The sequence below is a fragment of the Tyto alba genome, unplaced genomic scaffold (assembly GCF_018691265.1).
Source record: "Tyto alba isolate M040663 unplaced genomic scaffold, T.alba_DEE_v4.0 Super-Scaffold_6, whole genome shotgun sequence".
NCBI classification, from domain to species: Eukaryota; Metazoa; Chordata; class Aves; order Strigiformes; family Tytonidae; genus Tyto; species Tyto alba.
The window spans coordinates 15,205,702-15,229,167 of record NW_024881327.1 but is presented as its reverse complement, the minus strand read 5'-3'; the positions used below and the strand labels follow the sequence as shown (position 1 = coordinate 15,229,167).

At 52.5% G+C, this 23,466-nt stretch overlaps 3 protein-coding genes across 3 annotated transcripts; all 3 read left to right on the top strand.

Annotated features, from left to right (window-relative positions):
• Positions 1–1,363: 1,363 nt before the first annotated feature.
• LOC122154911 (alcohol dehydrogenase 1-like) lies at positions 1,364–8,402 on the top strand. Its single transcript, XM_042808113.1, has 9 exons — positions 1,364–1,687; positions 2,209–2,310; positions 2,520–2,661; positions 3,417–3,504; positions 3,612–3,831; positions 3,950–4,210; positions 4,525–4,660; positions 7,396–7,534; positions 8,158–8,402. Exons 1-9 carry the CDS (start codon positions 1,670–1,672, stop codon positions 8,180–8,182), a joined length of 1,131 nt encoding a protein of 376 aa, XP_042664047.1. The 5' UTR covers positions 1,364–1,669; the 3' UTR covers positions 8,183–8,402.
• Positions 8,403–9,254: 852 nt separating this feature from the next.
• LOC122154910 (alcohol dehydrogenase 1-like) lies at positions 9,255–16,424 on the top strand. Its single transcript, XM_042808112.1, has 9 exons — positions 9,255–9,651; positions 10,173–10,274; positions 10,484–10,625; positions 11,413–11,500; positions 11,616–11,835; positions 11,954–12,214; positions 12,529–12,664; positions 15,418–15,556; positions 16,180–16,424. Exons 1-9 carry the CDS (start codon positions 9,634–9,636, stop codon positions 16,202–16,204), a joined length of 1,131 nt encoding a protein of 376 aa, XP_042664046.1. The 5' UTR covers positions 9,255–9,633; the 3' UTR covers positions 16,205–16,424.
• Positions 16,425–17,271: 847 nt separating this feature from the next.
• LOC116964723 (alcohol dehydrogenase 1) lies at positions 17,272–23,447 on the top strand. The gene is made up of 9 exons (XM_033005098.2): positions 17,272–17,733; positions 18,255–18,356; positions 18,566–18,707; positions 18,819–18,906; positions 19,022–19,241; positions 19,360–19,620; positions 19,935–20,070; positions 20,575–20,713; positions 21,337–23,447. The coding sequence occupies exons 1-9, from the start codon at positions 17,716–17,718 to the stop codon at positions 21,359–21,361; spliced, it is 1,131 nt and encodes a 376-aa protein (XP_032860989.2). The 5' UTR covers positions 17,272–17,715; the 3' UTR covers positions 21,362–23,447.
• The last annotated feature ends 19 nt before the right edge of the window (positions 23,448–23,466 follow it).

Below are 23,466 nucleotides of genomic sequence, written 5' to 3'. Positions count from 1 at the left end.
TTAGCTCCAGCAGCGCATGTGCCAGGGTGCAGAGACACACAATGTGCACCTCTATTTTCACATGATCGTAAGGATCACCCTCTGACTGTGCAACGATCATTCCCATGCAGCATATGGGCCTCTAGTGCTTCCAGGTTATCAGGTGGAAAGCATGGAGCCCAAAAATAAAAAACACCATGCTAGACAGAGAATTGGGAGATGACATGCTAATGTTTCTTTCAAGGGCTGTCACAACATCAGCTGCTCGGTGAAACAATTTTTTCTCCTGCAAGATACATATATCATAAGACAAGTCATGACAGATTATTTTTTTTTTTTTTAATGGTAGCAAGCAGACCAGGCTGCATATTAAAAAACATTAAAACTGCATTCTAAAAATCTGTATTCCTGACAAATCACCAGTATTCGCAGTCAGATGTATGCTACTAAAGGTGTGGAAAGAAACCAAGGAAAAGAATTTTCCTGGGAAAGACTGCTAAACATTCCTGTGCACCTGAAATATCTATAAAAATTATCCGCAAGTGCATGGAGGCTCCAGTGCCAGGGGCTCACCTCCATGCAGATAGCACGACAGTACCCAGCCTTCATCACGCAGAGGTTGGGCCTGACCAGCAAGGCTGGGGGACAGGCTGCCCAGCAGCGGCTCCTCGCGCCTGGAGCCCCTGTCGCACCACAGGGCCACCGTGCCCTGGGCAACCACTCAGCCAGCTGCTGGGGCACGGTCGCGGACCCGGCCCGCATCGGTGAAGCTACAGATGGGCCGAGGGCATTTGAGAGCCGGGGTTTGGCGTGCCGACAGCAAGTGCTGCTGCTGCTGCCGCTGACCGGCCCCCTCGCCCCGCGAAACAGGGCTGGGACACGCGGCAGCGAGCACCAACACAAACCTCCCGGGCAGTCCCCTGGACGCGAAACCGGGGGGGGGTAACATCACACACGCGGTGCTCATCTTAGCCTGCTCCTCCAACAAGCTCCCGCTCCTCCAACCTCCTACAGACCACCTTGCCCAGTGCCTTAGCAGAGAACATCTCGCCTGGGGGAGTGAACCCCCCTAAAACCTGGTTACACACGAGAGAAACAAACGTGTCCTTGGAAAAGCCCCCCTTCCTGACACATTCTCCCCTTGCTACCCAGGGCAAAAAGGCTGCAGCACGGGTGGGAGTGTTTGTTCTCTGTAACATGATTTCACTGTGTTGTTTTGGTTTGGGTTTGTTTGGTGGGTTTTTGTATGTTTTTTTTATTTGTTTGAGGTTTTTTTAACTTTATTCCTTTCACAAATGCCTGGGGGTGAACCGCTGCCGGGTCAAAGGCTGCCCCCTGGCAACAAGGGGACACTGAAGATGCCTGATCAGCGCCGCGCCTCCTCACCCGCCGGAAGCAGCTGCAGGAGAAAGCTCTCGCCCAGCCCCCTGTGCCTTTCAGCCAGGGAGGGCAGGGCACAGACCGAGGCCACAGCCATCCATAAAAGCCCCCACAGAGGACTTCTGCCCACTCCCCGTGGAGCGTCACTGCCGCCCCTTCGCACCTCCCTGCCGCTAGCCAGCTCCTCTGCTCAGCACTCGCCGTGCTCCGGGCACAGATTAACCACGGCTCCCCGCTCTCCAGTGACAGCCCCACGCCAGGACTCCCTCCACGCTCCCTCGCTCACCCTTCAGCCTGCTGCAGTGACCCCATGGCCACTTCTGGAAAAGTAAGGACAACGCGTCTCCCGTCTTCCTTTCCGCGGTGCCCTCCTGCTCTGGGGAAATACCCTGCGAGTGGCTCAGCCTGCGCTCCTCCACTGCACGCCCTCTTTCCTCTGACCCTGCTCCCCCGACTCACCCAAGCCCCTCTGAAGTACACGAGCTCCTGCTTTCATACAACTGTGCCTGTCAGTACCTGCATTAGGCACTACATTCCTCTCCCGCTCTGCCCAGCAGCGCAGGAAGGAAAACACCGAATCGTACGGCTCTGAAAAACACCCTCCTGCTCAGCCCCGCTCCGCGCTCCCGCTCTGGCACGGAAACACGGCTCTTGGGAGCTGCAATCTTGCTGCCACTCGCCGCCTCCTTTCAACCTTGCCCCTGGCAAAACCCTTTTCCACCTGCGAGCTGAATTTTGCTGAACCTCCAACCAGCTTTGGGTCGATGGGCTCGAGGTCTGGGAGATGTCCCTGACCGCGCGCCAAAGGCAAACATTCCCATGCCGCCTAACCCCCTCTGTTGCTTCCAGGTTATCAGGTGCAGAGCTGCTGTTGCCTGGGCAGTGGGCAAACCACTCTCTCTCGAGGAGGTGGAGGTTGCACCTCCAAAGGCGGGTGAAGTCCGTATCAAGGTAAAATCACGCGCACAACTGGGTTTTTGCTGCCTTGTGGGAATTGCTCCTCTTATGGTTATACCTTGAATACACCTGTCAGGGATCTATGCCCGCCAATAGGCCTTAACTGTCCAGAGAAGCCCCGGGAAACATCCTTCCACAAATGGAGTTGAAGAGAGACCAGAGTATTTCTAAATCTCACCATCTACTCTCTGCCCTTCAAACAGATTGTGGCCACAGGCATCTGTCGTACAGACGATCACCTTTTGGAAGGCTGCTTTCCTAACACGGATTTCCCAGTTATCCCAGGCCACGAAGGAGCTGGGATAGTGGAAAGTGTTGGAGAAGGAGTGACCTCTGTGAAACCAGGTAAAACACTGTATAATAATAATAATAAAAATAAAAAAACCCAACAACAATAAAAGTGACAATATTAAAATTATATTATAAAACCCCAAATGATGCACAATGCAATATCCTGCCAACCAATGCACAGCCAGTTCCCAAGCAGCAGCCCCTGGCCAGCTTTCCCCCCAGTTTACACACTGAGCATGAGGTCATATGGCCTGGAATGTCCTTTCGCCAGTTGGGGTCAGCCGTCCTGGCTGTGTCCCCCCCCAGCTTCTTTTGCCCCCCCCAGCCTTCTTGCTGCCAGGGCATGAGCAACTGGTAAGTCCTTGACTTAGTATAAACACTGCTTAGCCTCAGCTGAAACATCAGTGTGTTATCAACATCATTCTCATCCTAAAACTAAACCACAGCACTGCACCAGCTACTAGGATGAAAATTAACTCTCTCCCAGCCAAAACCAGGACAGACACAAACACAAACAGTCGCCCAGGAGTCCGCTCTCGAGGCAGATGAGGCTGCCCAGAGCCCAGAAAATCCCCCCTGCTCCTGCATCCCAAGGGCACACTCGTGGCACTGGACTGTCAGATACACATTCCTGGTCTATTCCCCAGGCAGACGAGCTGGGCCATGAGCATTTCCTCTCAACAGAGAAAGCAGAGGGTTCATGGCAGGGTGCTGCCATCAGACAGCTCAGCAGTGGCGCTCCAACGGCCACCACCATCAGGACATGCCCCAAGAGAGACACAGCTAACATGGGATGTGCATTATTGCAGGTGACAAAGTCATCCCCGTTCCCTTGCCTCACTGCGGGGAATGCAGCTTCTGCCTGAATCCTGAATCCAACTACTGCCTGAAGTCCCAGTGAGTTTACTTCGCCTTCCCCTACACCTAACTCGGTTTCTCGACAAGTCTGACACCTGCACGGGTCCTTTACTTGATGAAAAACAAATGCTTGTGCCTCCCAACAGCTTCTCCGAGTCACAAAACCTGCTGCCTGACAAGACCAGCCGGTTCACTTGCAAAGGGAAACGGATCCACCACTTCCTGTGGGTCAGCACCTTTGCAGAATACACTGTGATCCCGGAGTACGCCGCTGTCAAGATAGATGCTGCTGCACCTCTGGACAAAGTCTGCTTGTTTGGCTGTGGGTTTTCCACAGGCTACGGGGCTCCCATCAACACTGCCAAGGTTGGTATTCAGACATGTTGAGCACAAGCACCCCGTGTCCATACTCGCACCCTCACCAACCCCGTGCAACAAATCCTCCTCTTCACGCTGGAGACTCACAGGGCCCCATGTTGTGCAGGTCAAACCAGGCTCCACCTGTGCTGTCTTCGGCCTCGGAGGAATTGGCCTCTCTGTTGTCATGGGCTGCAAGGCGGCTGGAGCTTCCCGCATCATCGCCATTGATATCAACAAGGACAAGTTTGCCAAGGCCAAGGAGCTGGGAGCCACCGACTGCGTCAGTCCTCGAGACTTCAAGAAGCCCATCCAGGAGGTGGTCACCGAGATGACCGGTCATGGCGTGGACTACTCCTTTGAGGCCATCGGGGATGTGGATAGCATGGTAGGTGGCATTTCAGCACGTGTCTTCCCTCTCAGATCATTCACAGCCTCCCAGCCAGGCAAAATTCACCCCGGTGGGAAGTTCCTTGCCTGTTGCCTGCACTGCTGGGCTCATCCTTGATCAGAAAGGCTCTCTGTTGGCTTTGGGAAACTATGGCGTACAAGTTTCAAAACAGGCACGGAGCTCACCGTGCCTGCTGCACAAGGGAGTATGTGTTTTCTGACTACCAGGGAGGGGCAGACGACCCCACAGAAAGAACTGTCTTCTGACAAACTCTCCAGGGCGCTCTCTAATTTGCCTGCCTGTCCCATCAGACTGCTGCCCTGGCTGCCTGCAATATGAACACGGGTGTCTGCGTGATGATTGGGGTAGCAGCTTCTGGTGCAGTGATGTCCGTTGATCCTATGCTTCTGCTGTCTGGGCGTACGTGGAAGGGGACCCTGCTCGGAGGTATGAAAGTTTAGAAAACATTTTAGACATTTCTGTCTATTCCTTTCATCTTTCCAAATCATAGAATCACAGAGTGGTTTGGGCTGGAAGGGACCTTTGAAGATCATCTAGTCAAACCCTTCTGCTGTGCACAGGGACATCTTGCACTAGAAGTTGCTCAAAGCCCCACCCAACCTGGCCTTGAACACTTCCAATGACGGCACGTCCACAACTTCTCTGGGCAACTCGCTCCAGTGTCTTACCACCCTCATCATAAAAGATTTCCTCCCTGTGCCCAACCCAAATCGACCCTCTTTCAGGTTAAAGCCATTTCCCCTTGTGCTGTCATTAGAGACCTTTGTTAAAAGTCTCTCTCCAGGTTCCTTAGAAGCCCCCTTTAAGCACTGAAAGGCCTCAGTAAGGTCACCTCAGAGCCTTCTCTTCTCCAGGCTGAACAATCCCCGCTGTTGCAGCCTTTCTTCACTGGAGAGGCCTCAGGCCTTTGTCCATTTTGGTGGCCCTCCTCTGGACCCGCTCGAAGAGGCCCACGTCTTTCTTGTGCTGGGGGGCCCAGAGCCGGGCACAGCGCTGCAGCTGGGGTCTCCCGTAAGTGGGGTAGAAGGGAAGAAGCAGCTCCTTTGACCTGCTGGCCGTGCTTCTTTTTGTGCAGCCCAGGACGCGGTTGGCTTTCCGGGCTGCAAGTGCACATAGCTGGCTCACATCAGATTCTTCACCCACCGGTATCTCCAAGTCCTCCTCTGCAGGGGTGCCCTTAATCCATTCATCCCTCAGTCTGTATTGATATCGGGCATTGCCCCACGCCAGGTGCAGGACCTTGAGCGTGACTTTGCTGAACGTCCTGAAGTTCCCATGGGCCCACTCCTCAAGCCTGCCAAGGTCCCTCTGGATGGCCTCCCTTCCCTCAACTGCACCACTCAGCTCGGTGTCATCTGCAAACTTGCTGAGGGTGCACTCAGTCCCACTGCCTGTGTCACCGATGAAGATATTAAACAGTATTCATCCCAGTACAGAACCCTGAGGAACACCACTCATGACTGGTTTCCTCTAGGACACCGAGCCATTGACTCTTTGGACGAGGACATCCTGCCAATTCCTTATCCATCTAACAGTCCACCTGTCATAGCTCTCCAAATGAGCAGCAAGAATGCTGTGGGGGATTGTATCAAAGCCTTACAGAAGTCCAGGTAGATGACATCTATAGCTCTTCCCTCCTCCGCTGACGCACTCACTGAATCGTTAACGGCCGCCAGGTTAGTCAGGCATGATTTGCCCTTGGTGAGCCATGTCACCCCCCTGTTTTCCATACGTTTCGACAACTCTTCCAGGAGGATCCATTCCACCATCTTACCAGGCACGGAGGTGAGGCTGACTGGTCAGTAGCTGCCAGGGTCCTTCTTTCACCCTTTTTAAAAATGGATGTGTTGTTTCCCTTTCTCCAGTCACTGGGGACTTTGCCTGACTGCCACAACTTTTCAACTGTGATGGAGAGCCACACGGCAACCACAACAGCCAGTTCCCTCAGGACTGTGGGATGCACCTCATCAGGTCTCAGTTTGTTCGTGTTCCTGTGGTGGTGGTCTTGAACCTGATCTTCACTTCTGATCAGAGGGGCTTCGTTTCCACATCCCCTTCCCACTTGAGAGATGTGGGAAAAGAGATTACCATTGACAACCGAGGCAAACAAACTGTTCAGTAGCTCAGCCTGCTCCATGTCGGTTGTCACCAACGTGTGTGTGGAACCCGTCAGTACAATGAAGAATTCTCCCCTGGAAAATGAGCTTTCCCATCTGAGCAATGTCCTCAGATGTAGGACAAGATATACTTTTCCTCCTAGTTCTTACTCACTAACCTCTTGGTCACCAAGAATATTTCAAGCTTGGCAATGTCCCAGGAAGCCTCTTTGAGAGGGCTTTCAGAAAAAACAAACAGACAAACAAACAAACAAGCAACACAACTAAAGAGGAGTGTGGCACTTTCACTGGATAGGTAGGCATGAAACATGCTAATAAACCTGTAACTACTTCATACAGTTCAACACGCAACTGTCTACGCTAACCAAAGAGTAAAACAAGGACAAACCCACTCTCCTCTCAAGGAGAGGAAGATTTCTCACAAGATAATGGCACCAGTACTGGTCACTCAGTCCTGACCCTACGGTATGTGTAGGAAGATCATAAATGTCCCATGAAAGAAATTCTTTGTTGCCCCACTGACTCCTTCCTGTTGTAGCCTGCTCTCTCCTTCCACTACAAGACTCTTCTTCCCTCTCCCAGTACCTTGCTTTCTCCATCACACACATACCTGCTACCTGGCCTGTCACGGGTGGCCACTCTCATACATGCTCCCCTCAAGCCCCAGCCGTTGGTATCAGCTTGCATTTCACTGCAACCTAAGTGCTTCTCTCTTTTGCCAGAGGAGGGGCTGGTGCACCTCAAGGATCCTTTCACTTCCTCCAGCTAAACTCGCAGCTCAAAGAAGGGACCTTCTCCCGTTGTTAGCCTAATCCTGGTAATGTGATGCATTCCAAGAATTAGCTACAGCGCTTTACACGGGCACAACGTCAAGTATGTTTTATAAGTCAGCACAGCCTGGAAGAGGAGACAAGCCCCTGACTGGCTCTAATATTCTGATCAGAGGACAGCTGGTATACCGCAGGCACCAGAAAACTCTACAAACATTACCTCACCAAAACATTTCTCCGATTGCTCACTGCCGGTCCTTTCTCCTCTTTCTAGGTTGGAAGATGAGAGAATCTATCCCCAAATTAGTTTCCAGCTATTTGGAGAAGAAATTCAACTCAGACTTGCTGATCACGCACACGCTGCCGATCGCTGAAGTGAATGAGGGATTGGAGTTGTTACGTCAAGGAAAAAGGTGAGACCCTGACTAGCAGGAGCGAGGCACAGCAGATGCCACCTCCGCCTAAATTTCAAACAGCCCAAACACTCTGGCAGGCAGAGCATGCAATACTGCCTTCTCAAAAAGCACCTGAGCCTTTTGAGGAGGCAGGGACAAGAGCTGTGTGTCGGGAGGATCTGCCATCACCTGGAGCAAAGAGCCCACGCTCAGCACAGGGCACCCTGCTGCGCACGGTTCAGCTCAGCAGAGATCCCACGGCCCCAGCACGGCCCTGGAGCCAGCACAGGCCCTCAGGCACCACATCTCATGGCACTGTTTGAAAGCACAGGACAGGCGACACAGAACAAGGAGGAAGGGGCATCCTTGGCGACAATAGTGTAAAAGCCAAAGGAAGCAAGAACGTATCTTAGAGCGGCAGCACGAGAGCTTTGGGGAGGGTCAAGGTGCCTTAGCTCCTGAGGGGTTCCCTTCAGCAGGGGCTTGAAGGCTGCCCTGTTGCTGCCCGCCTCACGCAGCTGGTTTGGAAGAGGCTGGAAGAGAAAGAAGGCAGCAGCCGGTCCTCAGGCACACCTGCCGGCCCCGCTGCCCGCTTCTGAACCGCAGCACCTGTAACTCCTCCCCTCCTTTCCACTTTGCAGCATTCGCAGCGTCCTGCTCTTTTGAAGGACACAGCCACGGGAGGCCGAGCGCAGGGACCAGCGCAGCAGACACTCTCCTGGCAGGGGCCCTTCTCACCCAGCACCTCACTCTGGGAGGCACAGGGAGATGAGAACAAGGAACTCGCCGACGCCGGTGCTGCTGCCAGTGGTCCTGCACCCGGCCGAGACCCAAAAGAACATCTCTTCCCAAAAGTTGCTTTTACCAATAAAGGGTTTCCCTCAAATTTGTCCCATGCAGTGCTCTCAATCAACAGAGGTCCCGTGGGGAGGGGGAGCTCTTCCTCAAACCGTGGGCCCTTGGCTCAGCAGCGAGCAACTGCCTTTGCCCCCTCCACTGCGGCCGCTTCCCACCTCCGTCCACCACCCGGCCTTCATCACGCAGAGGTTGGGCCTGACCAGCAAGGCTGGGGGACAGGCTGCCCAGCAGCGGCTCCTCGCGCCTGGAGCCCCTGTCGCACCACAGGGCCACCGTGCCCTGGGCAACCACTCAGCCAGCTGCTGGGGCACGGTCGCGGACCCGGCCCGCATCGGTGAAGCTACAGATGGGCCCAGGGCATTTGAGAGCCGGGGTTTGGCGTGCCGACAGCAAGTGCTGCTGCTGCTGCCGCTGACCGGCCCCCTCGCCCCGCGAAACAGGGCTGGGACACGCGGCAGCGAGCACCAACACAAACCTCCCGGGCAGTCCCCTGGATGCGAAACCGGGGGGGGTAACGTCACACACGCGGTGCTCATCTTAGCCTGCTCCTCCAACAAGCTCCCGCTCCTCCAACCTCCTACAGACCACCTTGCCCAGTGCCTTAGCAGAGAACATCTCGCCTGGGGGAGTGAACCCCCCTAAAACCTGGTTACACACGAGAGAAACAAACGTGTCCTTGGAAAAGCCCCCCTTCCTGACACATTCTCCCCTTGCTACCCAGGGCAAAAAGGCTGCAGCACGGGCGGGCGTGTTTGTCCACCGTAACATGATTTCACTGTGTTGTTTTGGTTTGGGTTTGTTTGGTGGGTTTTTTTTTGTTTTTTTTATTTGTTTGAGGTTTTTTTAACTTTATTCCTTTCACAAATGCCTGGGGGTGAACCGCTGCCGGGTCAAAGGCTGCCCCCTGACAACAAGGGGACACTGAAGATGCCTGATCAGCGCCGCGCCGCCACACCCGCCGGAAGCAGCTGCAGGAGAAAGCTCTCGCCCAGCCCCCTGTGCCTTTCAGCCAGGGAGGGCAGGGCACAGACCGAGGCCACAGCCATCCATAAAAGCCTCCACGGAAGACTTCTGCCCACTCCCCGTGGAGCGTCACTGTCGCCACTTGGCACCTCCCTGCCGCTAGCCAGCTCCTCTGCTCAGCACTCACCGTGCTCCGGGCACAGATTAACCACGGCTCCCCGCTCTCCAGTGACAGCCCCACGCCAGGACTCCCTCCACGCTCCCTCGCTCACCCTTCAGCCTGCTGCAGTGACCCCATGGCCACTTCTGGAAAAGTAAGGACAACGCGTCTCCCGTCTTCCTTTCCGCGGTGCCCTCCTGCTCTGGGGAAATACACTGCGAGTGGCTCAGCCTGCGCTCCTCCACTGCACGCCCTCTTTCCTCTGACCCTGCTCCCCCGACTCACCCAAGCCCCTCTGAAGTACACGAGCTCCTGCTTTCATACAACTGTGCCTGTCAGTACCTGCATTAGGCACTACATTCCTCTCCCGCTCTGCCCAGCAGCGCAGGAAGGAAAACACCGAATCGTACGGCTCTGAAAAACACCCTCCTGCTCAGCCCCGCTCCGCGCTCCCGCTCTGGCACGGAAACACGGCTCTTGGGAGCTGCAATCTTGCTGCCACTCGCCGCCTCCTTTCAACCTTGCCCCTGGCAAACCCCTTTTCCACCTGCGAGCTGAATTTTGCTGAACCTCCAACCAGCTTTGGGTCGATGGGCTCGAGGTCTGGGAGATGTCCCTGACCGCGCGCCAAAGGCAAACATTCCCATGCCGCCTAACCCCCTCTGTTGCTTCCAGGTTATCAGGTGCAGAGCTGCTGTTGCCTGGGCCGTGGGCAAACCACTCTCTCTCGAGGAGGTGGAGGTTGCACCTCCAAAGGCGGGTGAAGTCCGTATCAAGGTAAAATCACGCGCACAACTGGGTTTTTGCTGCCTTGTGGGAATTGCTCCTCTTATGGTTATACCTTGAATACACCTGTCAGGGATCTATGCCCGCCAATAGGCCTTAACTGTCCAGAGAAGCCCCGGGAAACATCCTTCCACAAATGGAGTTGAAGAGAGACCAGAGCATTTCTAAATCTCACCATCTACTCTCTGCCCTTCAAACAGATTGTGGCCACGGCCATCTGTCGTACAGACGATCACCTTTTGGAAGGCTGCTTTCCTAACGCGGATTTCCCAGTTATCCCAGGCCACGAAGGAGCTGGGATAGTGGAAAGTGTTGGAGAAGGAGTGACCTCTATGAAACCAGGTAAGACACTATATAATAATAATAATAACAATAAGAAAAATAATAACAACAACAACAACAACAACAAAACAACATTATGAGCGATAATTTTACAATTATATTATAAAAAACCAAATGATGCGCAATGCAATAGCTCACCACCTGCCGACCAATGCACAGCCAGGTCCCAAGCAGCAGCCCCTGGCCAGGTTTCCCCCCAGTTTACACACTGAGCATGAGGTCATATGGCCTGGAATATCCTTTTGCCAGTTGGGGTCAGCCGTCCTGGCTGTGTCCCCCCCCAGCTTCTTTTGCCCCCCCCAGCTTTCTTGCTGCCAGGGCATGAGCAACTGGTAAGTCCTTGACTTAGTATAAACACTGCTTAGCCTCAGCTGAAACATCAGTGTGTTATCAACATCATTCTCATCCTAAAACTAAACCACAGCACTGCACCAGCTACTAGGAAGAAAATTAACTCTCTCCCAGCCAAAACCAGGACAGACACAAACACAAACAGTCGCCCAGGAGTCCGCTCTCGAGGCAGATGAGGCTGCCCAGAGCCCAGAAAATCCCCCCTGCTCCTGCATCCCAAGGGCACACTCGTGGCACTGGACTGTCAGATACACATTCCTGGTCTATTCCCCAGGCAGACGAGCTGGGCCATGAGCATTTCCTCTCAACAGAGAAAGCAGAGGGTTCATGGCAGGGTGCTGCCATCAGACAGCTCAGCAGTGGCGCTCCAACGGCCACCACCATCAGGACATGCCCCAAGAGAGACACAGCTAACATGGGATGTGCATTATTGCAGGTGACAAAGTCATCCCCCTTCCCTTGCCTCACTGCGGAGAATGCAGCTTCTGCCTGAATCCTGAATCCAACTACTGCCTGAAGTACCAGTGAGTTTACTTCGCCTTCTCCTACACCTAACTGGGATCAGCTGTCTATCGACAAGTCTGACACCTGCACGGGTCCTTTACTTGATGAAAAACAAATGCTTGTGCCTCCCAACAGTGTCTCCGAGTCACAAAACTTGCTGCCTGACAAGACCAGCCGGTTCACTTGCAAAGGGAAACAGATCCACCACTTCCTGTGGATCAGCACCTTTGCAGAATACACTGTGATCCCGGAGTACGCCGCTGTCAAGATAGATGCTGCTGCACCTCTGGACAAAGTCTGCTTGTTTGGCTGTGGGTTTTCCACAGGCTACGGGGCTCCCATCAACACTGCCAAGGTTGGTATTCAGACATGTTGAGCACAAGCACCCCGTGTCCATACTCGCACCCTCACCAACCCCGTGCAACAAATCCTCCTCCTCACGCTGGAGACTCACAGGGCCCCATGTTGTGCAGGTCAAACCAGGCTCCACCTGTGCTGTCTTCGGCGTCGGAGCAGTTGGCCTCTCTGTTGTCATGGGCTGCAAGGCGGCTGGAGCTTCCCGCATCATCGCCATTGATATCAACAAGGACAAGTTTGCCAAGGCCAAGGAGCTGGGAGCCACCGACTGCATCAGTCCTCGAGACTTCAAGAAGCCCATCCAGGAGGTGGTCACCGAGATGACCGGTCATGGCGTGGACTACTCCTTTGAGGCCATCGGGGATGTGGATAGCATGGTAGGTGGCATTTCAGCACGTGTCTTCCCTCTCAGATCATTCACAGCCCCCCAGCCAGGAAAAATTCACCCCGGTGGGAAGTTCCTTGCCTGCTGCCTGCACTGCTGGGCTCATCCTTGATCAGAAAGGCTCTCTGTTGGCTTTGGGAAACTATGGCGTACAAGTTTCAAAACAGGCACGGAGCTCACCGTGCCTGCTGCACAAGGGAGTATGTGTTTTCTGACTACCAGGGAGGGGCAGACGACCCCACAGAAAGAACTGTCTTCTGACAAACTCTCCAGGGCGCTCTCTAATTTGCCTGCCTGTCCCATCAGACTGCTGCCCTGGCTGCCTGCAATATGAACACGGGTGTCTGCGTGATGATTGGGGTAGCAGCTTCTGGTGCAGTGATGTCCGTTGATCCTATGCTTCTGCTGTCTGGGCGTACGTGGAAGGGGACCCTGCTCGGAGGTATGAAAGTTTAGAAAACATTTTAGACATTTCTGTCTATTCCTTTCATCTTTCCAAATCATAGAATCACAGAGTGGTTTGGGCTGGAAGGGACCTTTGAAGATCATCTAGTCAAACCCTTCTGCTGTGCACAGGGACATCTTGCACTAGAAGTTGCTCAAAGCCCCACCCAACCTGGCCTTGAACACTTCCAATGACGGCACGTCCACAACTTCTCTGGGCAACTCGCTCCAGTGTCTTACCACCCTCATCATAAAAGATTTCCTCCCTGTGCCCAACCCAAATCGACCCTCTTTCAGGTTAAAGCCATTTCCCCTTGTGCTGTCATTAGAGACCTTTGTTAAAAGTCTCTCTCCAGGTTCCTTAGAAGCCCCCTTTAAGCACTGAAAGGCCTCAGTAAGGTCACCTCAGAGCCTTCTCTTCTCCAGGCTGAACAATCCCCGCTGTTGCAGCCTTTCTTCACTGGAGAGGCCTCAGGCCTTTGTCCATTTTGGTGGCCCTCCTCTGGACCCGCTCGAAGAGGCCCACGTCTTTCTTGTGCTGGGGGGCCCAGAGCCGGGCACAGCGCTGCAGCTGGGGTCTCCCGTAAGTGGGGTAGAAGGGAAGAAGCAGCTCCTTTGACCTGCTGGCCGTGCTTCTTTTTGTGCAGCCCAGGACGCGGTTGGCTTTCCGGGCTGCAAGTGCACATAGCTGGCTCACATCAGATTCTTCACCCACCGGTATCTCCAAGTCCTCCTCTGCAGGGGTGCCCTTAATCCATTCATCCCTCAGTCTGTATTGATATCGGGCATTGCCCCACGCCAGGTGCAGGACCTTGAGCGTGACTTTGCTGAACGTCCTGAAGTTCCCATGGGCCCACTCCTCAAGCCTGCCAAGGTCCCTCTGGATGGCCTCCCTTCCCTCAACTGCACCACTCAGCTCGGTGTCATCTGCAAACTTGCTGAGGGTGCACTCAGTCCCACTGCCTGTGTCACCGATGAAGATATTAAACAGTATTCATCCCAGTACAGAACCCTGAGGAACACCACTCATGACTGGTTTCCTCTTGGACACCGAGCCATTGACTCTTTGGACGAGGACATCCTGCCAATTCCTTATCCATCTAACAGTCCACCCGTCATAGCTCTCCAAATGAGCAGCAAGAATGCTGTGGGGGACTGTATCAAAGCCTTACAGAAGTCCAGGTAGATGACATCTATAGCTCTTCCCTCCTCCGCTGACGCACTCACTGAATCGTTAACGGCCGCCAGGTTAGTCAGGCATGATTTGCCCTTGGTGAGCCATGTCACCCCCCTGTTTTCCATACGTTTCGACAACTCTTCCAGGAGGATCCATTCCACCATCTTACCAGGCACGGAGGTGAGGCTGACTGGTCAGTAGCTGCCAGGGTCCTTCTTTCACCCTTTTTAAAAATGGATGTGTTGTTTCCCTTTCTCCAGTCACTGGGGGCTTTGCCTGACTGCCACAACTTTTCAACTGTGATGGAGAGCCACACGGCAACCACAACAGCCAGTTCCCTCAGGACTGTGGGATGCACCTCGTCAGGTCTCAGTTTGTTCGTGTTCCTGCGGTGGTGGTCTTGAACCTGATCTTCACTTCTGATCAGAGGGGCTTCGTTTCCACATCCCCTTCCCACTTGAGAGATGTGGGAAAAGAGATTACCATTGACAACCGAGGCAAACAAACTGTTCAGTAGCTCAGCCTGCTCCATGTCGGTTGTCACCAACGTGTGTGTGGAACCCGTCAGTACAATGAAGAATTCTCCCCTGGAAAATGAGCTTTCCCATCTGAGCAATGTCCTCAGATGTAGGACAAGATATACTTTTCCTCCTAGTTCTTACTCACTAACCTCTTGGTCACCAAGAATATTTCAAGCTTGGCAGTGTCCCAGGAAGCCTCTTTGAGAGGGCATTCAGAAAAAACAAACAGACAAACAAACAAACAAGCAACACAACTAAAGAGGAGTGTGGCACTTTCACTGGATAGGTAGGCATGAAACATGCTAATAAACCTGTAACTACTTCATACAGTTCAACACGCAACTGTCTACGCTAACCAAAGAGTAAAACAAGGACAAACCCACTCTCCTCTCAAGGAGAGGAAGATTTCTCACAAGATAATGGCACCAGTACTGGTCACTCAGTCCTGACCCTACGGTATGTGTAGGAAGATCATAAATGTCCCATGAAAGAAATTCTTTGTTGCCCCACTGACTCCTTCCTGTTGTAGCCTGCTCTCTCCTTCCACTACAAGACTCTTCTTCCCTCTCCCAGTACCTTGCTTTCTCTCATCCTTGCCCCTCCATCACACACATACCTGCTACCTGGCCTGTCACGGGTGGCCACTCTCATACATGCTCCCCTCAAGCCCCAGCCGTTGGTATCAGCTTGCATTTCACTGCAACCTAAGTGCTTCTCTCTTTTGCCAGAGGAGGGGCTGGTGCACCTCAAGGAACCTTTCACTTCCTCCAGCTAAACTCGCAGCTCAAAGAAGGGACCTTCTCCCGTTGTTAGCCTAATCCTGGTAACGTGATGCATTCCAAGAATTAGCTACAGCGCTTTACACGGGCACAACGTCAAGTATGTTTTATATGTCAGCACAGCCTGGAAGAGGAGACAAGCCCCTGACTGGCTCTAATATTCTGATCAGAGGACAGCTGGTATACCGCAGGCACCAGAAAACTCTACAAACATTACCTCACCAAAACAACATTTCTCCAATTGCTCACTGCCGGTCCTTTCTCCTGTTTCTAGGTTGGAAGATGAGAGAATCTATCCCCAAATTAGTTTCCAGCTATTTGGAGAAGAAATTCAACTCAGACTTGCTGATCACGCACACGCTGCCGATCGCTGAAGTGAATGAGGGATTGGAGTTGTTACGTCAAGGAAAAAGGTGAGACCCTGACTAGCAGGAGCGAGGCACAGCAGATGCCACCTCCGCCTAAATTTCAAACAGCCCAAACACTCTGGCAGGCAGAGCATGCAATACTGCCTTCTCAAAAAGCACCTGAGCCTTTTGAGGAGGCAGGGACAAGAGCTGTGTGTCGGGAGGATCTGCCATCACCTGGAGCAAAGAGCCCACGCTCAGCACAGGGCACCCTGCTGCGCACGGTTCAGCTCAGCAGAGATCCCACGGCCCCGGCACGGCCCTGGAGCCAGCACAGGCCCTCAGGCACCACATCTCATGGCACTGTTTGAAAGCACAGGACAGGCGACACAGAACAAGGAGGAAGGGGCATCCTTGGCGACAATAGCGTAAAAGCCAAAGGAAGCAAGAACGTATCTTAGAGCGGCAGCACGAGAGCTTTGGGGAGGGTCAAGGTGCCTTAGCTCCTGAGGGGTTCCCTTCAGCAGGGGCTTGAAGGCTGCCCTGTTGCTGCCCGCCTCACGCAGCTGGTTTGGAAGAGGCTGGAAGAGAAAGAAGGCAGCAGCCGGTCCTCAGGCACACCTGCCTGCCCCGCTGCCCGCTTCTGAACCGCAGCACCTGTAACTCCTCCCCTCCTTTCCACTTTGCAGCATTCGCAGCGTCCTGCTCTTTTGAAGGACACAGCCACGGGAGGCCGAGCGCAGGGACCAGCGCAGCAGACACTCTCCTGGCAGGGGCCCTTCTCGCCCAGCACCTCACTCTGGGAGGCACAGGGAGATGAGAACAAGGAACTCGCCGACGCCGGTGCTGCTGCCAGTGGTCCTGCACCCGGCCGAGACCCAAAAGAACATCTCTTCCCAAAAGTTGCTTTTACCAATAAAGGGTTTCCCTCAAATTTGTTCCATGCAGTGCTCTCAATCAACAGAGGTCCCGTGGGGAGGGGGAGCTCTTCCTCAAACCGTGGGCCCTTGGCTCAGCAGCGAGCAACTGCCTTTGCCCCCTCCACTGCGGCCGCTTCCCACCTCCGTCCACCACCCGGCCTTCATCACGCAGAGGTTGGGCCTGACCAGCAAGGCTGGGGGACAGGCTGCCCAGCAGCGGCTCCTCGCGCCTGGAGCCCCTGTCGCACCACAGGGCCACCGTGCCCTGGGCAACCACTCAGCCAGCTGCTGGGGCACGGTCGCGGACCCGGCCCGCATCGGTGAAGCTACAGATGGGCCGAGGGCATTTGAGAGCCGGGGTTTGGCGTGCCGACAGCAAGTGCTGCTGCTGCTGCCGCTGACCGGCCCCCTCGCCCCGCGAAACAGGGCTGGGACACGCGGCAGCGAGCACCAACACAAACCTCCCGGGCAGTCCCCTGGACGCGAAACCGGGGGGGGTAACGTCACACACGCGGTGCTCATCTTAGCCTGCTCCTCCAACAAGCTCCCGCTCCTCCAACCTCCTACAGACCACCTTGCCCAGTGCCTTAGCAGAGAACATCTCGCCTGGGGGAGTGAACCCCCCTAAAACCTGGTTACACACGAGTGAAACAAACGTGTCCTTGGAAAAGCCCCCCTTCCTGACACATTCTCCCCTTGCTACCCAGGGCAAAAAGGCTGCAGCACGGGTGGGAGTATTTGTCCTCTGTAACATGATTTCACTGTGTTGTTTTGGTTTGGGTTTGTTTGGTGGTTTTTTGTTTGTTTGTTTTTTTTTTTTTTTTTTTTTTTTTGTTGTTGTTGTTTGTTTGGTTTTTTTTCTGTTGTTGTTATTGTTGGGTTTTTTTTGTTAACTTTATTCCTTTCACAAATGCCTGGGGGTGAACCGCTGCCGGGTCAAAGGCTGCCCCCTGACAACAAGGGGACACTGAAGATGCCTGATCAGCGCCGCGCCGCCACACCCGCCGGAAGCAGCTGCAGGAGAAAGCTCTCGCCCAGCCCCCTGTGCCTTTCAGCCAGGGAGGGCAGGGCACAGCCCGAGGCCACAGCCATCCATAAAAGCCTCCACGGAAGACTTCTGCCCACTCCCCGTGGAGCGTCACTGTCGCCACTTGGCATCTCCCTGCCGCTAGCCAGCTCCCCTGCTCAGCACTCGCCGTGCTCCGGGCACAGATTAACCACGGCTCCCCGCTCTCCAGTGACAGCCCCACGCCAGGACTCCCTCCACGCTCCCTCGCTCACCCTTCAGCCTGCTGCAGTGACCCCATGGCCACTTCTGGAAAAGTAAGGACAACGCGTCTCCCGTCTTCCTTTCCGCGGTGCCCTCCTGCTCTGGGGAAATACCCTGCGAGTGGCTCAGCCTGCGCTCCTCCACTGCACGCCCTCTTTCCTCTGACCCTGCTCCCCCGACTCACCCAAGCCCCTCTGAAGTACATGAGCTCCTGCTTTCATACAACTGTGCCTGTCAGTACCTGCATTAGGCACTACATTCCTCTCCCGCTCTGCCCAGCAGCGCAGGAAGGAAAACACCGAATCGTACGGCTCTGAAAAACACCCTCCTGCTCAGCCCCGCTCCGCGCTCCCGCTCTGGCACGGAAACACGGCTCTTGGGAGCTGCAATCTTGCTGCCACTCGCCGCCTCCTTTCAACCTTGCCCCTGGCAAAACCCTTTTCCACCTGCGAGCTGAATTTTGCTGAACCTCCAACCAGCTTTGGGTCGATGGGCTCGAGGTCTGGGAGATGTCCCTGACCGCGCGCCAAAGGCAAACATTCCCATGCTGCCTAACCCCCTCTGTTGCTTCCAGGTTATCAGGTGCAGAGCTGCTGTTGCCTGGGCAGTGGGCAAACCACTCTCTCTCGAGGAGGTGGAGGTTGCACCTCCAAAGGCGGGTGAAGTCCGTATCAAGGTAAAATCACGCGCACAACTGGGTTTTTGCTGCCTTGTGGGAATTGCTCCTCTTATGGTTATACCTTGAATACACCTGTCAGGGATCTATGCCCGCCAATAGGCCTTAACTGTCCAGAGAAGCCCCAGGAAACATCCTTCCACAAATGGAGTTGAAGAGAGACCAGAGTATTTCCAAATCTCACCATCTACTCTCTGCCCTTCAAACAGATTGTGGCCACAGGCATCTGTCGTACAGACGATCACCTTTTGGAAGGCTGCTTTCCTAACGCGGATTTCCCAGTTATCCCAGGCCACGAAGGAGCTGGGATAGTGGAAAGTGTTGGAGAAGGAGTGACCTCTGTGAAACCAGGTTACAGACACACAGACAGAGACACACCCAGGATTCAGCTCTCCCATAGGCAGCTCCTTTGGGGCCTGACCACAGAGAGGATCACCTAACATGGGGTGTGTGTTATTCCAGGTGACAAAGTCATCCCACTTTGCCATCCACAATGTGGGGAATGCAGCTTCTGCTTGAATCCTGAATCCAACTACTGCCTGAAGTCCCAGTGAGTTTACTTCGCCTTCCCCTACACCTAACTGAGGTCAGCTGTCTATCAACATGTCTGACACCTGCACGGGTCCTTTACTTGATGAAAAACAAATGCTTGTGCCTCCCAACAGCTTCTCCGAGTCACAAAACCTGCTGCCTGATAAGACCAGCCGGTTCACTTGCAAAGGGAAACGGATCCACCACTTCCTGTGGGTCAGCACCTTTGCAGAATACACTGTGATCCCGGAGTACGCTGCTGCCAAGATAGATGCTGCTGCACCTCTGGACAAAGTCTGCTTGTTTGGCTGTGGGTTTTCCACAGGCTACGGGGCTCCCATCAACACCGCCAAGGTTGGTATTCAGACATGTTGAGCACAAGCACCCCGTGTCCATACTCGCACCCTCACCAACCCCGTGCAACAAATCCTCCTCCTCACACTGGAGACTCACTGGGCCCCATGTTGTGCAGGTCAAACCAGGCTCCACCTGTGCTGTCTTCGGCCTCGGAGGAATTGGCCTCTCTGTTGTCATGGGCTGCAAGGCGGCTGGAGCTTCCCGCATCATCGCCATTGATATCAACAAGGACAAGTTTGCCAAGGCCAAGGAGCTGGGAGCCACCGACTGCATCAGTCCTCGAGACTTCAAGAAGCCCATCCAGGAGGTGGTCACCGAGATGACCGGTCATGGCGTGGACTACTCCTTTGAGGCCATCGGGGATGTGGATAGCATGGTAGGTGGCATTTCAGCACGTGTCTTCCCTCTCAGATCATTCACAGCCCCCCAGCCAGGCAAAATTCACCCCGGTGGGAAGTTCCTTGCCTGCTGCCTGCACTGCTGGGCTCATCCTTGATCAGAAAGGCTCTCTGTTGGCTTTGGGAAACTATGGCGTACAAGTTTCAAAACAGGCACGGAGCTCACCGTGCCTGCTGCACAAGGGAGTATGTGTTTTCTGACTACCAGGGAGGGGCAGACGACCCCACAGAAAGAACTGTCTTCTGACAAACTCTCCAGGGCGCTCTCTAATTTGCCTGCCTGTCCCATCAGACTGCTGCCCTGGCTGCCTGCAATATGAACACAGGTGTCTGCGTGATGATTGGGGAACTGGCTTCTGGTGCAGTGATGTCCGTTGATCCTATGCTTCTGCTGTCTGGGCGTACGTGGAAGGGGACCCTGCTTGGAGGTATGAAACTTAGGAAAACATTTTAGACATTTCAACCTTTTCCTTTCACATTAATTTCCAAATGTCTGTGGAACAGGTACGGTTAAGACCTTGCGAATGACTCTGACATTGAAAACTAGCCTTTTCATCTGAGCAATGTCCTCAGCTGTAGGAGAACAGACTTTTTTCATTGTAGTCATTAGTCACTTCCCTATTGGTCACAAGGAATACTTCAAGTTTGGCTCTGTCCTAAGAATAATCCTTAGGAGTGTATTCAAGAAAAATATAAGTAAAAGTGAGAGCGACCTTTGTACTGTACATATAGGCATGATACATGAGGATAAACCAGTTACTGTTTCAACGCAACTCTACATGTTAATCCAATCTTGTACGAAGGAGAGGAAAAGTTCTCACAAGATAAAGGCACTGGTACTGTTCACTCAGTCTTGATCCTTACACCAATACTACCTTCCCAAAACAGCGTATCTCCGATTATATACTGTGAATACTTTGTCCCATTTCTAGGTTGGAAGACGAGAGAATCTATCCCCAAATTAGTTTCCAGCTATTTGGAGAAAAAGTTCAACTCAGACTTGCTGATCACGCACACGCTGCCGATCGCTGAAGTGAACGAGGGATTTGAGTTGTTACGTCAAGGAAAAAGGTGAGACCCTGACTAGCAGGAGCGAGGCACAGCAGATGCCACCTCCGCCTAAATTTCAAACAGCCCAAACACTCTGGCAGGCAGAGCATGCAATACTGCATTCCCAAAAAGCACCTGAGCCTTTTGAGGAGGCAGGGACAAGAGCTGTGTGTCGGGAGGATCTGCCATCACCTGGAGCAAAGAGCCCACGCTCAGCACAGGGCACCCTCCTGCGCACGGTTCAGCTCAGCAGAGATCCCACGGCCCCGGCACGGCCCTGGAGCCAGCACAGGCCCTCAGGCACCACATCTCATGGCACTGTTTGAAAGCACAGGACAGGCGACACAGAACAAGGAGGAAGGGGCATCCTTGGCGACAATAGCGTAAAAGCCAAAGGAAGCAAGAACGTATCTTAGAGGGGCAGCACGAGAGCTTTGGGGAGGGTCAAGGTGCCTTAGCTCCTGAGGGGTTCCCTTCAGCAGGGGCTTGAAGGCTGCCCTGTTGCTGCCCGCCTCACGCAGCTGGTTTGGAAGAGGCTGGAAGAGAAAGAAGGCAGCAGCCGGTCCTCAGGCACACCTGCCGGCCCCGCTGCCCGCTCCTGAACCGCAGCACCTGTAACTCCTCCCCTCCTTTCCACTTTGCAGCATTCGCAGCGTCCTGCTCTTTTGAAGGACACAGCCACGGGAGGCCGAGCGCAGGGATCAGCGCATTAACTCTGAGCTCTCCAACTCTTGCCTAATGGAGAAAACTGAATGATAATCAAAACAAACTAAAATAAGGCTCAAAGGTAAAGTGAACAGCTTAAAGAATATTTTTGTTTTCAGCTAAGCAATTAAATATCAGCCTACTTTTAAAGTGAAGATTATAAAGCACATGAAAGCAACTAATCCTGGAGAAGAACCACATCTTTGCTTCACTAAATCTAGTGATTGAACTGACAGGAGAACAGGCATGAAGGAGATGTGAATCAGCTGTAGAGCGGAGCATCCTAAGCATGAGTCTACAGAGTAATGCCTTCCTGATTCACGATTGCTGCTTTTTTTTTTCTGATAAGGACTAATCTTTTTTGCATCCTAATGTCAACGTATGTGGTTTGATTTTTTAAAAATATTAATATATGTATAATTTTGTTCAACAGCTAGAGAGTTGAGTTCTGCTCACTACAACATTCTAAATGGTTCCTGATCCAAGAAGGGGTTTATGTCATTATCAGTAGTCTTCTGGGACATTATCCCATTCCTTAGGTATACAAAAACGTCCTTTCAGCCACACAGAAGGAGGATTCCTTTCTAGTGGACAGGCCTTTTCTAGTCTATCACTTCCTTCTAGGCTACAGCTGGTGGGATCATGAAGGTCCTCAAGGCTGAATTACACATGTGGAAACCTACTTTCATTACAGACAACACAAATTCTTGCACAGCAGGCCCAGGAATGGGAGGGGGGCTGGCAGAAGAATGAACTGGCTTTCAGTGCTAGGCTAAGCAGTTAAGGGTGAAGAAAAAGGAAAGCATGAATCAGAGAGATAGGGAGAGAACACAGGTCTAAAGAGAGGAAAGATACAACACCTGAGCAAAGATTTTTAAGTTGAAAAGAACTCTTATTGCTTTTTCTAAGAGCACGCAACATTTCAAAGCTACAATCAATATATGGCATTTCTGACATGCTGGGGTCAAGTTCACATGTGTGACTAGGAAGAACTGATTCTCTTTACTGGCATTTAACGATGATCATCTCCATTTTCAACCTCTTCATCCATCATCTTTCTGTTCCTTTTATCAGTCTCTCCTTGGCAGCAGCTTCAAGTTGAGTATATGATGTCTAGTGATTCTAGGTGGTTGCCAAATTACACATAACAACCATGTGCATTCAATATTTCCATGTGTGGCATTTCTTTCCAGAGTACCGATGGGAAGGACACATTGCTCTTTGGAGTGGTTTCCATTACTTAGTTTACCTGCTTCAGCTATAATTCTATTTTAATCAATTCTACTGCTCAGTTTCTTTGAAATTCAGACTCAGAGTTCTAAAACTACCATCAATGAAACACCAGTAGATTTATGCAAGATATATTTTAAGCCAGAAAAATATTTACTACTCTGCTCTACCTGACAGTTTATACAGTCAATGAGCCCATACACGAGATTGCAAAAATCAAAAGGAAACAAATGGGTTTGCTCCATAACAGACACATGAAGCACCAAAATATTAAACATTGTTCTCTAGTGATGCTTACATACTGTTAGAGGTGAATGTAGAGAGCACCCAGCTCTGAACAGACCATCACTCAAAAGATTTTCCTTTTCTGTTTGAGTATTTGTGAGTGTACTATTTTCTTATACTTGAAAGATGACAATCACACACCATTTCTCATCACGTGTCGCCTTTCTGGGTCTTTCTTATTGTAGAAGTAACACAAACACAAATGTCAATCTTTGCTTCTAGAACCATGTAAACTAGCACTATGTGAATGTAGTATATTATCTGAATAATCCTTTGGCGTTTATTTTAAGTTGAAGACTCTGAGGTCTGACTTATACAAGTGTTATGATAGCCACACCAAATACTCCCACAGGGGATATCAATATTTTAGATACAACCTAGTTCCCATAAAAATCCAATACCTCATAAGATTGTCATTTACACCACCACTTTAGAGAAATCAATGGTGATGTGCACTTCTAGCAATATCATTCATATCAATGAAATGGTAAGTTTATAAATCTCTTACGATGCTGATCAAATGTGTGGTTTTTTTAATATCCTATAAGTTTTTT

Coding starts and splice junctions, on each gene's coding strand:
- LOC116964723 (XM_033005098.2), top strand. Junction 19,242..19,359: donor CTCCCATCAACACCGCCAAG/GTTGGTATTCAG, acceptor CATGTTGTGCAG/GTCAAACCAGGCTCCACCTG. Junction 20,071..20,574: donor GAAGGGGACCCTGCTTGGAG/GTATGAAACTTA, acceptor TCCCATTTCTAG/GTTGGAAGACGAGAGAATCT.
- LOC122154911 (XM_042808113.1), top strand. Junction 2,662..3,416: donor AGTGACCTCTGTGAAACCAG/GTAAAACACTGT, acceptor GCATTATTGCAG/GTGACAAAGTCATCCCCGTT. Junction 4,211..4,524: donor TCGGGGATGTGGATAGCATG/GTAGGTGGCATT, acceptor CTGTCCCATCAG/ACTGCTGCCCTGGCTGCCTG.
- LOC122154910 (XM_042808112.1), top strand. Junction 11,501..11,615: donor AACTACTGCCTGAAGTACCA/GTGAGTTTACTT, acceptor GCCTCCCAACAG/TGTCTCCGAGTCACAAAACT. Junction 11,836..11,953: donor CTCCCATCAACACTGCCAAG/GTTGGTATTCAG, acceptor CATGTTGTGCAG/GTCAAACCAGGCTCCACCTG.